An 11,787-nucleotide genomic window follows, 5' to 3' on the forward strand; every position below is an offset into this window, starting at 1 on the left:
TTCATTTTCCATCGCTTCCTTCGCTCTGTCTCCATCCTCTCCCGCCTGCGCCTGCTCTCGTCTTTCGCAGCGGCGGGGATGTGCTGCAGGGACGCGGGCTTCAAGAAACGGCGGCAGCAGCACGTGCCAAATCCGAGTTATGTTAGGCGCTGCGCTTCACGGCCAGAGTTCCAGTGCACCGTGCGGCTCCCGTCGCTGAAAGATTCGGTCTATGCTTTCGTTCGTTGTGTGGAAAACGATAGATGCGCACAAAGGAAGGCTTCAACCGCGAGTGCGCTCTCTCGCACCCGGCCTCCACGTCGCTATAATGTGCCGCCATCTTTTCATTATGCCCTTACCCGCCGCGCCACACTGTGTGGCGCATGCGCTTACCCCTCTAGCCATGGAGCCCCTTCCATCACGGTTACGCAGCTGTGCGGCGCCTCGCTGTTTTGTCTCCTTGCCGAAAACATTCTCCACCTCTTTTCTCTCGTCCTTTCTTTCCTCTCACGCGTTCTGTGCGCCACTCCCACGCGCATCGCGCTGCTGCTCGGTGCACCCCTCACGCTCGTCTCCTCTCTGTGACCCCATCCCGCCGTGCGTCGACAGAACTGCGCACGAATCATGTCGCACTCTGTCGATCTCCAGTGGGTCCTGGTCCGCCAGAACAGCCGCTTCCTGCAGAAGCGCGGCGGCATCCGCATGAGCAACGACCCGTTCAACAACAACGGCAACTGGACGAAGCGCCACTGCGGCTTCCTGAACGAGAAGGCTGCTGTTGTGAAGCCGGCGAAGGGTGGTGCGATCTGCGTGACGGTGAAGGACGGCAGCAGCAACAACAAACCGAGGCAGACGTACAAGAAAACCGTGCATGCTGCTGGCGTGAGGGCGTCGGATGTGAGCCGTGCCGTGGCTGCTGTGCGCCCGGACCTCGCGGACGTGTCGTTCCGCCGCGCGCGCCGCATGGCGTGCATTGCGAGCCGCACGGCGAAGGTTGCTGCCGCGCGCAAGGCCCGCTCCGAGAAGATCAAGTTCTCGCGCAAGTCGGCGCGCGCGAAGCGCAACTAGGCCGCGCGTGCGTGTGCCGCTGCCGGACTGCGAGGCGCCAGCCGATTCGCTTGCGTTGTTTCTCTCCTTTTTCTTCGAATTGAGCGTTTTGTTCTTTTGTGTTTTATCATTCCTCGCCTTCGCAAAACACGCGTCGCCTCTTCACCGCCGCGCTCGTGCGCGCCATCGCCGTCGGCTGCAAGTGACGGAGACAGGCGCGATGTGAGTTGAGGCGAAGCCGCCAAAAAACAAACAAACAAGCAATATGCATGTGAGCGCGAAGGCGAGCGGGCTCGGACACCCCCCCCCTGCCCAGACTGCAGCGTGCGCTGCCGTCATCGCAAGGGTGGAGAGGGGGCAGCTGTGCCGAGTCCGATGGCATCGTGCGCGTGTGTCCGAGCGGCACCGACGCCGCGTCTCCACCTGCGTTCCTCTTGTCGGTACTCACCAGCTCCGTCGCAGGTGCTGCGTCGTTGCTGTGAGTGATGTGATGAGGGTCGGTGTATGTTGGAGCCCGCCATTGTGAAGCGGGTGCAACGCCAATCATTATTGGCTCACAGAGGCGCACACATATGTATACGCATAGCTGTGCGCACACGCGCACCTGGCTTGCCGGCGACGTTTCCGTGCAGCGCCAGCTGGTTCTGACGACTGTGCTGCTGCATGGTGCTGTACATGTCACTGGAGTAGCTGATTTCTCGCTTGTGCGCCATTGTTTCTCGCCTCTCTTCACGTGTTCTCGTGCACTCGGTTTCTCGCACCGCTGCCTGTGTCTTACCCGACCTGTCATCTTCGTTCGGTGCTGGCGGTTTCACGACTCGCGCGAGCCAGCATCATTGTCTCGGTACGAGGTGGCCCGATCTCTCTTGTGCGACGCGTCACGCACCGCTGCCTTTGTGTTTGGCGTTAAGCACTTCACCTTGCCATTGCGCTTTCGAGGCTTTACTCGCTGTTTCGAGGCACTACACCGCGCAGACTCGAGGAGGAGGTGGTGGTGACACATCACACAACACAGGCGAGTGCGCACCTACGCGGGCACAGGCACGCACTATCCTTTAGCTCTGCTCATGCGAGCAAGCGAGGGAACCTACCAGGAGCTCTTTCTGTTCGTGCTGTGCCGTCCGCGTGCCCCTCGCTCACCTCTTGCGTTGCCCACGCCTTCACTATCCTGCGCAGCGCTTTGCACATAAACCGCAGAGGTGCATTCCTACGGCCCGACGCACTCGCAGGCAAGCAGCCAGACAGCACTCTCTCGCCTGCGCCTGTGTGACTCGCTTTCTCACACATCCTTTGGTGATGATGCCCCTCACCCTTGTGGATGCCTATGCGCTGGCGCTGAGGACGCTGGACCCCGCCGCGTGGGAGCTATTTTGTGCACTAGAAGATCGCATTCTACACTCAGCCGCGTTTCTACTCGGCCGCGTGGAGCTGACCGCCTTGCGGCCCGCAGTGAAGGACAGCGCAGCGGCTCTTTCACCCACCGCCGCCTCATGCGTGCAGCCGACCGTGACGTCTGGGGTGCACGACGCGGAGGCGATGGGTATCGCATCGGTGGCGGCGGAGATGCACCGTCACCTGCGCGAGACGCTCCGAGCAGGCGCTTTACACACATTCCAGTCAAGGCCCGACTCACCAACGACGTCGGCGTCCGCACGTCTTGTGAAGGATCTGTCACGCGTGCGTCAGCAGGTCGCCTCAGCGCTGTCGCCGTCTTCGTCTCCGCGCTGTCCTGGACTCGTACTCGCGGAGCTGAGCATCGTATGCCAAACCGTCCTAGCGTTGTCGGCGCTGTGGATGAGCACAAAATTTTGGGCAACCCTGTGTGAAAGCACCACGCTGAGCGCCCTCATTGCTTGCTTCCTACGTCTCTCCTCGCCACCGAGCAAGGACGAAACCGTAGCCGCCTCGTGCCTGGAACGCGGCACCGTGGGGTCGGTGGCAAGCGCCGAACGGGGCCCATGCACAGATGATGCTCCGGACGTCGTTCCAATGGAACTGGCGAACGCGGACCAGCTGTGCCTCGCCTCCACACCGCCGTCCTCATTCTTGGCTCCTGTGCCCCTAGGGCATCGCTCGTGCGCGGAGACTTGCAGTGCGCAGGTAGGGGCCGCTGGCGGGCTTGAGGGCGGTGCTGCCTGTGTGTCTAGCGAGATCATCATCAACGGCTACGAGGACATATCGTGCAGTCCGCTGGCTCCCATGATGTGGCTCGACGGCAGTGCTGCGGATGCGGCGGAGTCGCTGGCGAGGGACATCGAGGACGTCGAGATAATTTTGCTCCGCTGCAGCGAATACGCGGTTCCCGTGTGAAGGTGCTCTTTCTTGTGCTTCGATTAGAGACGGGAGACATGCGTGGAGGTGACGCCGTGCGTGTGCGCGCGTGTGTGCTGGTGCACTGATGACTGGCAGTGCGGTCTCCTCACTAGCGGGGTGCAGTGGCAACGATTTTAGCCGGTCCTCTTTCCAGAGAGAGAGAGTGCAGTCTCTCGCGAGGTTCGAGGGGCGCCACGGACAGTCCCCCGTTGATTGGCGAGCGCGAGGTGCACGGCGTTTCTTCAACAAGTGCTGTGACCTTTCGTGAGGGAGCTCTATCCGCGGCGCATACGAAAGGTGTGCCTTTTACCAGCAAACCGTAGAATGGGTTGTGTGATGGTGCTGAGGAGGCTGTCGACAGGTCAGCGCCTTCTTTTTGTCGCTCGCTTTCAAAGTAGATGCAGTAAAAAAAAAACGGAAGCGGGCAGCAACGTGGCGGCAGCACCTCCACGCAAGCGACCGCCTTGCTTCCTTGTCAACTAAACGAGCTGACAGAAGGAGGCAAGCGTGGGAAAGGGTTGGAGAGGAGGAGGAACAACGAGCATTGCGTTTTCGCGCGACGACGCTGCTCTCGCGGCGGTGCCCGATAGCTCGCTGCCACCCCCGCCTCTTTCTCCCTCTCGCCATCACGAACACCTCTCTTTGGTCCCTCTCTCTCTGTGCTGCGCTTCTCGCAGAACGGGCCTGTACGTGCGTACTGGCTTGCTACGTCTCGCGCAAGGATAACAGCTCAGAGGGCCCGTCCCGGGAGCCATGCACGTCCGGGTCTCCCTCTCTTTCTATTTTGGGCGCGCTTAGTTGATCGGGCACCGCAGTCCTGTTTTGTGAGCACGACGCCCGTTCTGTTTCGCTTAGTCGCCTTCGCTTCTCTCTGGGTCTCCACCTCTTTTCTCTCGTCCTTTCTTTCCTCTCACGCGTTCTGTGCGCCACTCCCACGCGCATCGCGCTGCTGCTCGGTGCACCCCTCACGCTCGTCTCCTCTCTGTGACCCCATCCCGCCGTGCGTCGACAGAACTGCGCACGAATCATGTCGCACTCTGTCGATCTCCAGTGGGTCCTGGTCCGCCAGAACAGCCGCTTCCTGCAGAAGCGCGGCGGCATCCGCATGAGCAACGACCCGTTCAACAACAACGGCAACTGGACGAAGCGCCACTGCGGCTTCCTGAACGAGAAGGCTGCTGTTGTGAAGCCGGCGAAGGGTGGTGCGATCTGCGTGACGGTGAAGGACGGCAGCAGCAACAACAAACCGAGGCAGACGTACAAGAAAACCGTGCATGCTGCTGGCGTGAGGGCGTCGGATGTGAGCCGTGCCGTGGCTGCTGTGCGCCCGGACCTCGCGGACGTGTCGTTCCGCCGCGCGCGCCGCATGGCGTGCATTGCGAGCCGCACGGCGAAGGTTGCTGCCGCGCGCAAGGCCCGCTCCGAGAAGATCAAGTTCTCGCGCAAGTCGGCGCGCGCGAAGCGCAACTAGGCCGCGCGTGCGTGTGCCGCTGCCGGACTGCGAGGCGCCAGCCGATTCGCTTGCGTTGTTTCTCTCCTTTTTCTTCGAATTGAGCGTTTTGTTCTTTTGTGTTTTATCATTCCTCGCCTTCGCAAAACACGCGTCGCCTCTTCACCGCCGCGCTCGTGCGCGCCATCGCCGTCGGCTGCAAGTGACGGAGACAGGCGCGATGTGAGTTGAGGCGAAGCCGCCAAAAAACAAACAAACAAGCAATATGCATGTGAGCGCGAAGGCGAGCGGGCTCGGACACCCCCCCCCCCTGCCCAGACTGCAGCGTGCGCTGCCGTCATCGCAAGGGTGGAGAGGGGGCAGCTGTGCCGAGTCCGATGGCATCGTGCGCGTGTGTCCGAGCGGCACCGACGCCGCGTCTCCACCTGCGTTCCTCTTGTCGGTACTCACCAGCTCCGTCGCAGGTGCTGCGTCGTTGCTGTGAGTGATGTGATGAGGGTCGGTGTGGGTGGGGGTGCTTGGGCATGTGGTGATGCAGGAGGAGGCTCGTTGGTCGATAATCGCCTTCTTGACGTGATGTCCTGGGGCAGTCGCTGATGCAAAGCTGAGGGGTGCGGGGCAAGGAAAATACTGCTTGTCGTGTTCTGCCATCAAACCGACCGATGCTCCTGTTGGGTGTCCATGCACGCCGCCGGCACTCTCGCACTCACCGGTGCGGACTGTGTCTTGGCTATGTCCTTGATGTGCCTCGCTCACTTTCTGTTCGTCTCCCTTGTCTGCTTTTGTGCTCTCTCTCGGGCTGTTGGACGTCCGCATGCCGTTCTTCACTGACGGGACGGCCGCTCGCGCGATGCCTCCGTGGCGGTCTTTGGACGTGGGATGCCGACCCCCTACAATTGGCGGCGTCGTACCACGTGACCACCGCACCCACCTCTATCCTCTTGTGCGACGCGTCATGCACCACCGCCTGACACGCGCGCATACGTATTTATATGTGTGCGCGCGTCTTCTTCTGCTCGCGCGTACATTTTTCTGAGCATCGGCGCAGTCCTCGTTGCAGGGTTGGCTTATTGTTCTCCTCGTCTCCCCTTGTGTTGTTTTAGTCGCCTGGTCAAGTCTTTCTACCGTTTATTGTTTTTCTGTTCCTTGCTTCACTTCTATTATTTCTGGCGAGCGCTTCGGTCATTGCTCCTCCTCCTCCTCCTCCTCCTCCTCCTCCTCCTCCTCTACCCTGCCTCTCCCTCACTCCCTCACTCACTCTCCCTGTGTGAGTGTGTGCGCGCTGTCGCTGCTGTGGTGGGTGCTGCTGGCGTCTCGCACGCGTTTCACTTTGGTGGATAGGAAGCAGCGGCGATCGGCGCTGTCTTCCGGTGGAGCGCGACGCAGCGAGACATAAACGGTCACTTCACATTTCTCATTTCTGTTGTTGTTGTTCGTCGCGTCTGTGGATTTTCGCGTCACATCAAAGCGACGAGGCACTAACGAGAGCACACACACACACACACGCACACGCGCACATACTCGCTGCCACGCACAGGAGGCCGCACGCCCGTTGCTGCAAAGCCCTGATGCGACTGAAGAACACGGCGCTATGCTGCGCGTTTGCGTGGTCGCCGGCGGTGTTGGGCAACCCGCCCCTCCTCGCCACCGCGTCGTACAGCGGAGCCATGGACGAGAACTTCAGCAGCGACGCCTTTCTTGAGATTCGCCTCGTGGACGTGAAGGTGACGGATGAGACGGAGCTGCCTGTTGTCGGGCGTGTGCGGCTGCCGGATCGCGCGCATCGCGTCGACTGGTCGCCGTACGCCGGGCCGCAGGGCATCATCGGTGTCTCGTGCGGCAACGGCTGTGTATACATCTTCTCCGCTGCAGAGGTGCTCGCCGCCGGCCCGAATGGCGGCGGTGAGGAGGTGAGTGATAACCCGCGCGGACTGCTGTGGATGGTGCGCGAGCACGCGGGCTCGGCCGTGCGCGGCTTCCACTTCAACCCTTCGAAGCCGCACTTTTTCGCCACCGGTGCTGACGATGGCGTTTGGCATGTGTGGACGCTGCAGGATGGTGCCACCGGCGGCGTGTGTGCGCCAGCGAAGGTGTCTGTCATCTCGAACGTGCCGAACAGCGGCGCCATTGTCCACCTTCAGTGGCACCCAAAATACGCCCACATCTTTGCCACAGCCACCGTGAACGGCGTGGTGAACGTGTGGAACCTGAAGATGGCTACCCGCGTGACGGCGCTGAACGTGTCCAAGGCATCACACGGGGCACAGATCACCGCCATCGCGTGGAACCCGACGGCTGCGACGCAGCTCGTTGTGGGACTTGACGAGGGACATCCAGTGTTGCAGGTGTGGGACCTTCGCACCGGGGTGGTGCCGCTGCGCGAGATGAGCGGACATACCGGTGGCGTCACCGGCCTTGCTTGGAGCGAGCAGGAGTCGTCGATGGTGGCTTCATGCGGCGGTGATGGCCGCACCATGTGGTGGGACCCGAACACTGGCAAGAAGCTGGGTGAGCTACAGCCAGTGGGGCAGTACCTCGTAGACGTGCAGTGGTGCCCGGTGCTGCCGGCCGTCATCGCGACGTCGTCTTTTGCACCCCTTCTTTGCGTGTCAACGGCGCAGGACGTGTCCAGCACCGGAGGCGACAAGCTCGGTGCGGTGCCCAAGTGGCTCAACAAACCGTGCGGCGCCTCGGTCAACATGTCTCTCGCCGTTGCCTCCCTTGCCCCTGGCACCGAGCATGACATTGTGCTGTCGAGGTTGAATTGCGTGCCAATGAGCCCCCACACAACGGAGGACCAGCGCATGTTCGAGCAGCTGGCCGAGTTCCCGTGCGGGTCGCCGGAGCGGACGCAGTGGCTGCGCGACACCCATCATGAGCTCCTTGCGGCGTTCTCCAGCGCGCAGCACTCGCGCCAGCCCATCCTGGACTTCCTCAACGAGGGCGTCGCCTCTAAGAAAGGCGGCGCGGGCGCTGGCTCCGGGAGGCTGGGCGAGGATGACGACGACCCATTCACCGCCATCTCGCACGAGAACCAGAAGAGGTACGAGGACCGCACCTCGGAGCTGATTGTGAGCGGCAAGATCGAGGAGGCCGTGGACCTGTGCATGGACGAGCATTGCTTCGACGACGCCTTTGCCATCGCCTTCCTCAGCGGCGGGGAGATGGTGCGCAAGGTGCACCAGCGCTACATCGCGCATGTCGCCGCCGTGAACCCGCAAAAGAGACATGTGCTCTACGCGGGTGCCATCGCCTCCGGTGATTTCCGCCCTCTCATTCAGGCGAACGTGCCGTGGAAGGAGGTGCTTTCTGCGATTGTGGCGTTCGTCGTGGGCGACGGCTTCGCCGACGCGTGCAACCTGCTCGGTGACGCGCTGCGCGACCAGCAGAACTACGAGGGCTCCTACCACTGCTACGTTTGTGCACGCAATGTGGACGCTGTGGTAGACCTCTGGCGCCTCGAGAACCGCCCCTCGCGTGAGGTTGTGCAGGATACAATTCTGCTAGAGGAGACCACGCAGCGCGCGGCGAGCGGCGAGTACTTGGCGCACTGCATGTGCGACTACGGCGTGAAGCTGCTGACTGATGGGCATCCGAAGGAGGCGGTACAGTACCTACAGCGTGCCGCCCGCCTCGGTGACCACACGGCCACGGTGCTCGTCGATCGCATGAAATACCTCTTCAATCTTGCCCAGCCCGAGAACGGTGCACCGTACGTGCCGGCGCCGGTGTCTGACGCACAGAGCCCGGCGTGTCAAGCGTTCCTGGCCGCCGCAGAAGAGCGACGAGTGCGAGAGTTGCAGGAGCAGGCGCAGGCGCAGGCACAGGCACAACCGATAGCCCCGCCGCCGCCGCAGCATCAGCAGGAGCGGCCACCGACAATGCCGCCGCAGACGCAGTACCACGTGAACCCCATGGCGATACCAGGGCAACCGCAGCTGCCGAAGTCTGGTTACCTGCCAGCCGTTGGCTACATGCCGCCCATGGGTGCACCGGCCGCGGCTTCGCAGCCGCCACAGCAGCTTCAGCACCCACCAAGCCTTCTTCCCCACAAATCAGCCGCCGGCGGACTCCCGCCACCACCGGGTGGTAGCGCGCCTCTGCGGCCGCAACTGATGCCTGGTTCCGGTGCCGCGCCACCACCGCCGTCGCACGGGCCATCTGTGTACGGCAACGCGACACCGGTGAGCAATAGCGTGAATGGTGCACCTGTAGCGCCGTCGCCGATCGGGCCGCACCCGCCGTCCGCTGGCGGTGCCTCGATGGGGATGAGTGCATCGGACACTAGCTCGTTCTCCTCAAGCGCACTCCCGCCCAGCCGCACAAACCCGCTCTCGGCTGCACCGAACGGGGTCGTCGGCCAGCCAAAACCGCGACTTATGCCGCACCCAGTTTCTTCCTACTCATCGATGCGAGCGCCGACCACTGGCGCCGCCCCAGCCGCCGCTGCACCTCCTCCGTCAGGACCGCCGTCGTCTTCCGGCGCCATGGCCTCCCAGGCGTCATCGCAGCCAGTTTCGTTGTACAGCGTGACAGCCCCACCGACACAGCCGCCAGCGACACAGTCGGTACCCTACCAAGCAGCGCCACCACCACCGCAGCAGCGCTCAGATGCCGTTTACGGCGGAGGAGCGCCATCGATGATGAAACCGCAGCCCCCGCCGCCGGGCCTTCCGCGGCTCACGATGGGCAGCGCACCGCCACCGCCGCCTCAGTCATCGGCTGCCGGCGCCGAGTACCCGGCCTCCTTGCTCGCCTCCGTGAGTCCTGCCCAGTTCGCGTCCCCGTTGCACGGCCAGCTGGTGCAGCGTCTGCAGCAGGTCATCCCCGCCATCGCGGACCCACGCCGGCGTGCGGCGGTGGAGCAGGCGGCGGTGGAGGTGATTCGCCAGCTGCAACAAGGGATGCTGCCGGAAGGGCTTGTGCAGATGTTGGTACACTTTTGCGCGAACGTCGGCACGCCGAGCGCAACTCAGGCGTGGGCGCAGTTGGCGCAGCGGTACGCGGGTGCCGTTCAGGCCTTCGGGAACCTTTGCTATCTGTGAGCAGTGCGCTGGCTCGTCTTACCATGCCACCCCCACTCCTCCTGTCTCTGAGTTTTGTGTGCTGCAAGCCTGTGCCTGCCTAGTGCAGTGCCGTCGTATTCACAGCTGCTGACGAGGAGGCTGCAGCACGTATGAGTGTGGACGCGTTCTGGAGAAGTTTGAACTCGGGTGAAGAGTCTCGTGTCTTTTCTTTTTTTGTCATTTGGAGGGGGAGTGGGTGGGCGAGAGAGGAGGGCGGCAGCGAACGCTCTGTGGCTGCAGAGCTCTTTCTCTGCCGTCTACGGACTTCTCATACCTGCGGTCGTCTTATCCTTCTCTGCTCTGACGGCAGCCGCACAAGCTCAAACGCAGACAAGCCTACGCGCGCATTTGATCGCTGCACAGCTGCTCAACGTGTGGAGCGCCAATACGCTCTGCTCGATGTGTGTGTGTGTGTGGGGGGGGCTTGCGTTCTCGTTGTGACTCGGCGTGGTGGTGTGTGCTCCCTCGCCTCACTGTCTCTCACGCCCTCTTTTTCTTTTTCCCCATTATCAGTGTTCATTTTTCTCCGCCCCTCTGTCTGTCGGATGCGCGCCGTGTGTGCACGTGCGTGATGGTGTGCGCATGCCCACGAGCGTCATGGGCTGCATCGCTCGCATGCACGGAAGCCTTTTTCTCCGTCGATATATATTCATGGATCTGTGTGTATGTACCTTTTCGGGCTTTCGCGGGTGGTGGTGGTGGTGGTGCCGCGTGAAGAGCTATCCGTTTCATTTTTTGGCGTCGCTTCGCTCTTGATCTGTGTTTTGGTATGCACGTGTCGCGCTCAGCGTGAGCTCTGCCGCCCAGTGTGCATGGGTGCAACCTGTCGTTCAGCAGGGCAAAGGAAAAAAAAGTAACGCAGGCCTGCGCGTCGGTGTACGTGTGCGCGTGTGCGGCACATCTCCACACGTTGTAGAACAGATCGATGCGCGGAGATGTTGCGACCTGACGACGCTTGCGTGTTGTCTTTTTTGTTGTCGCTTGTTGCTTGACCTTCGTGTTTAGCTGAGGGTATATCGTGCTGTTGCGAGCTCACACGCTCTCCCTCCCCCCAACGGCTCGATGTGACGGGCCTCGTCAGCGCTGTTTCTCTTCTTTCCTTCGTTTGTTTCGTCGCTCCTTGGTGGCGATTATTCTTTGCCGTTGTCGCTCTGTTTTTGGAGGTTGGCGTGCGTGTTTCTGTGTGCTCTGGTGTACTCGCTGCGCGGTGGATGTTGATTTCATATTCCGCACCCGCCCCCCTCTTTCTTCTTTCTCCATCGATGTCCGCGTTTCTGTCGCTGGCTGCAGCAGTGTATTGTGTATATGTATGTGTGCGCGCCGTCATTTTGCGCGCTGTGTCCGTCACTGGTGATCCCACTACGCACCCACCCACGGTGCGGTCGTTTTCACGTGCAGCTGTGTGGACTGTGCCCGTACACAGGCGTGTTTCCGCGTTTTGGGCAGGTGGTGGCTTTAGCCACAAGAAGCAGACAAAAATCGTAAAAAAACTGAATCCAACACCGCATTAGGGAGAGGGAGGGAGAGATGGAGGGGAGGGGGTTACATCGCTGAGTGACAGCCGGCAGGGATGCTGTATCAGGCGGTCATCACGGTATAATTTGCCTGCCTTAGAGAGGATGGAACGTATGTTGTAAAAGCAGAGAGCCGGCTGTGTTTGATCGGTGCCATTTTCAGCCCTGGTGTTGGTGTGCGGGTGCCTATGCGAGAACTCGCACTGTTTTGAACCTTGGCCCACCTCTCCGACGCTGCTCCTGCGTCTTGCGTTAGCGACGTGGACACATGCTGCGTATTGTTCGGCAGAGCGGTGAGGAACTGCGCTGCGCCTCCCTCTGCACCAGCGTCTCTGTCTACCTGTCTGGTTCTTGCCCTTTCGTCGTCCTTTGAGCGATTATGCCGTTTATGTGTTCTTCTTTTCGCGCATGTTCTGAC

The 11,787-nt window shown here is 61.6% G+C and overlaps 4 protein-coding genes across 4 annotated transcripts; all 4 read left to right on the forward strand.

The window, feature by feature from the left end:
- Positions 1–603: 603 nt before the first annotated feature.
- LMJF_11_1110 (putative 60S ribosomal protein L28) lies at positions 604–1,047 on the forward strand (the record flags this gene model as incomplete). Its single annotated transcript, XM_001681527.1, has 1 exon — positions 604–1,047. The coding sequence occupies one exon, from the start codon at positions 604–606 to the stop codon at positions 1,045–1,047; it is 444 nt and encodes a 147-aa protein (XP_001681579.1).
- Positions 1,048–2,322: 1,275 nt separating this feature from the next.
- Positions 2,323–3,336, forward strand: LMJF_11_1120 (conserved hypothetical protein; the record flags this gene model as incomplete). Its single annotated transcript, XM_001681528.1, has 1 exon — positions 2,323–3,336. One exon carries the CDS (start codon positions 2,323–2,325, stop codon positions 3,334–3,336), a length of 1,014 nt encoding a protein of 337 aa, XP_001681580.1.
- A 1,030-nt stretch (positions 3,337–4,366) lies between these two features.
- LMJF_11_1130 (putative 60S ribosomal protein L28) lies at positions 4,367–4,810 on the forward strand (the record flags this gene model as incomplete). Its single annotated transcript, XM_001681529.1, has 1 exon — positions 4,367–4,810. One exon carries the CDS (start codon positions 4,367–4,369, stop codon positions 4,808–4,810), a length of 444 nt encoding a protein of 147 aa, XP_001681581.1.
- Positions 4,811–6,357: 1,547 nt separating this feature from the next.
- Positions 6,358–9,834, forward strand: LMJF_11_1160 (putative protein transport protein Sec31; the record flags this gene model as incomplete). Its single annotated transcript, XM_001681530.1, has 1 exon — positions 6,358–9,834. One exon carries the CDS (start codon positions 6,358–6,360, stop codon positions 9,832–9,834), a length of 3,477 nt encoding a protein of 1,158 aa, XP_001681582.1.
- Between the last annotated feature and the right edge of the window lie 1,953 nt (positions 9,835–11,787).

The sequence above is a fragment of the Leishmania major genome, chromosome 11 (assembly GCF_000002725.2).
Source record: "Leishmania major strain Friedlin complete genome, chromosome 11".
Lineage (NCBI taxonomy): Eukaryota > Euglenozoa > Kinetoplastea > Trypanosomatida > Trypanosomatidae > Leishmania > Leishmania major.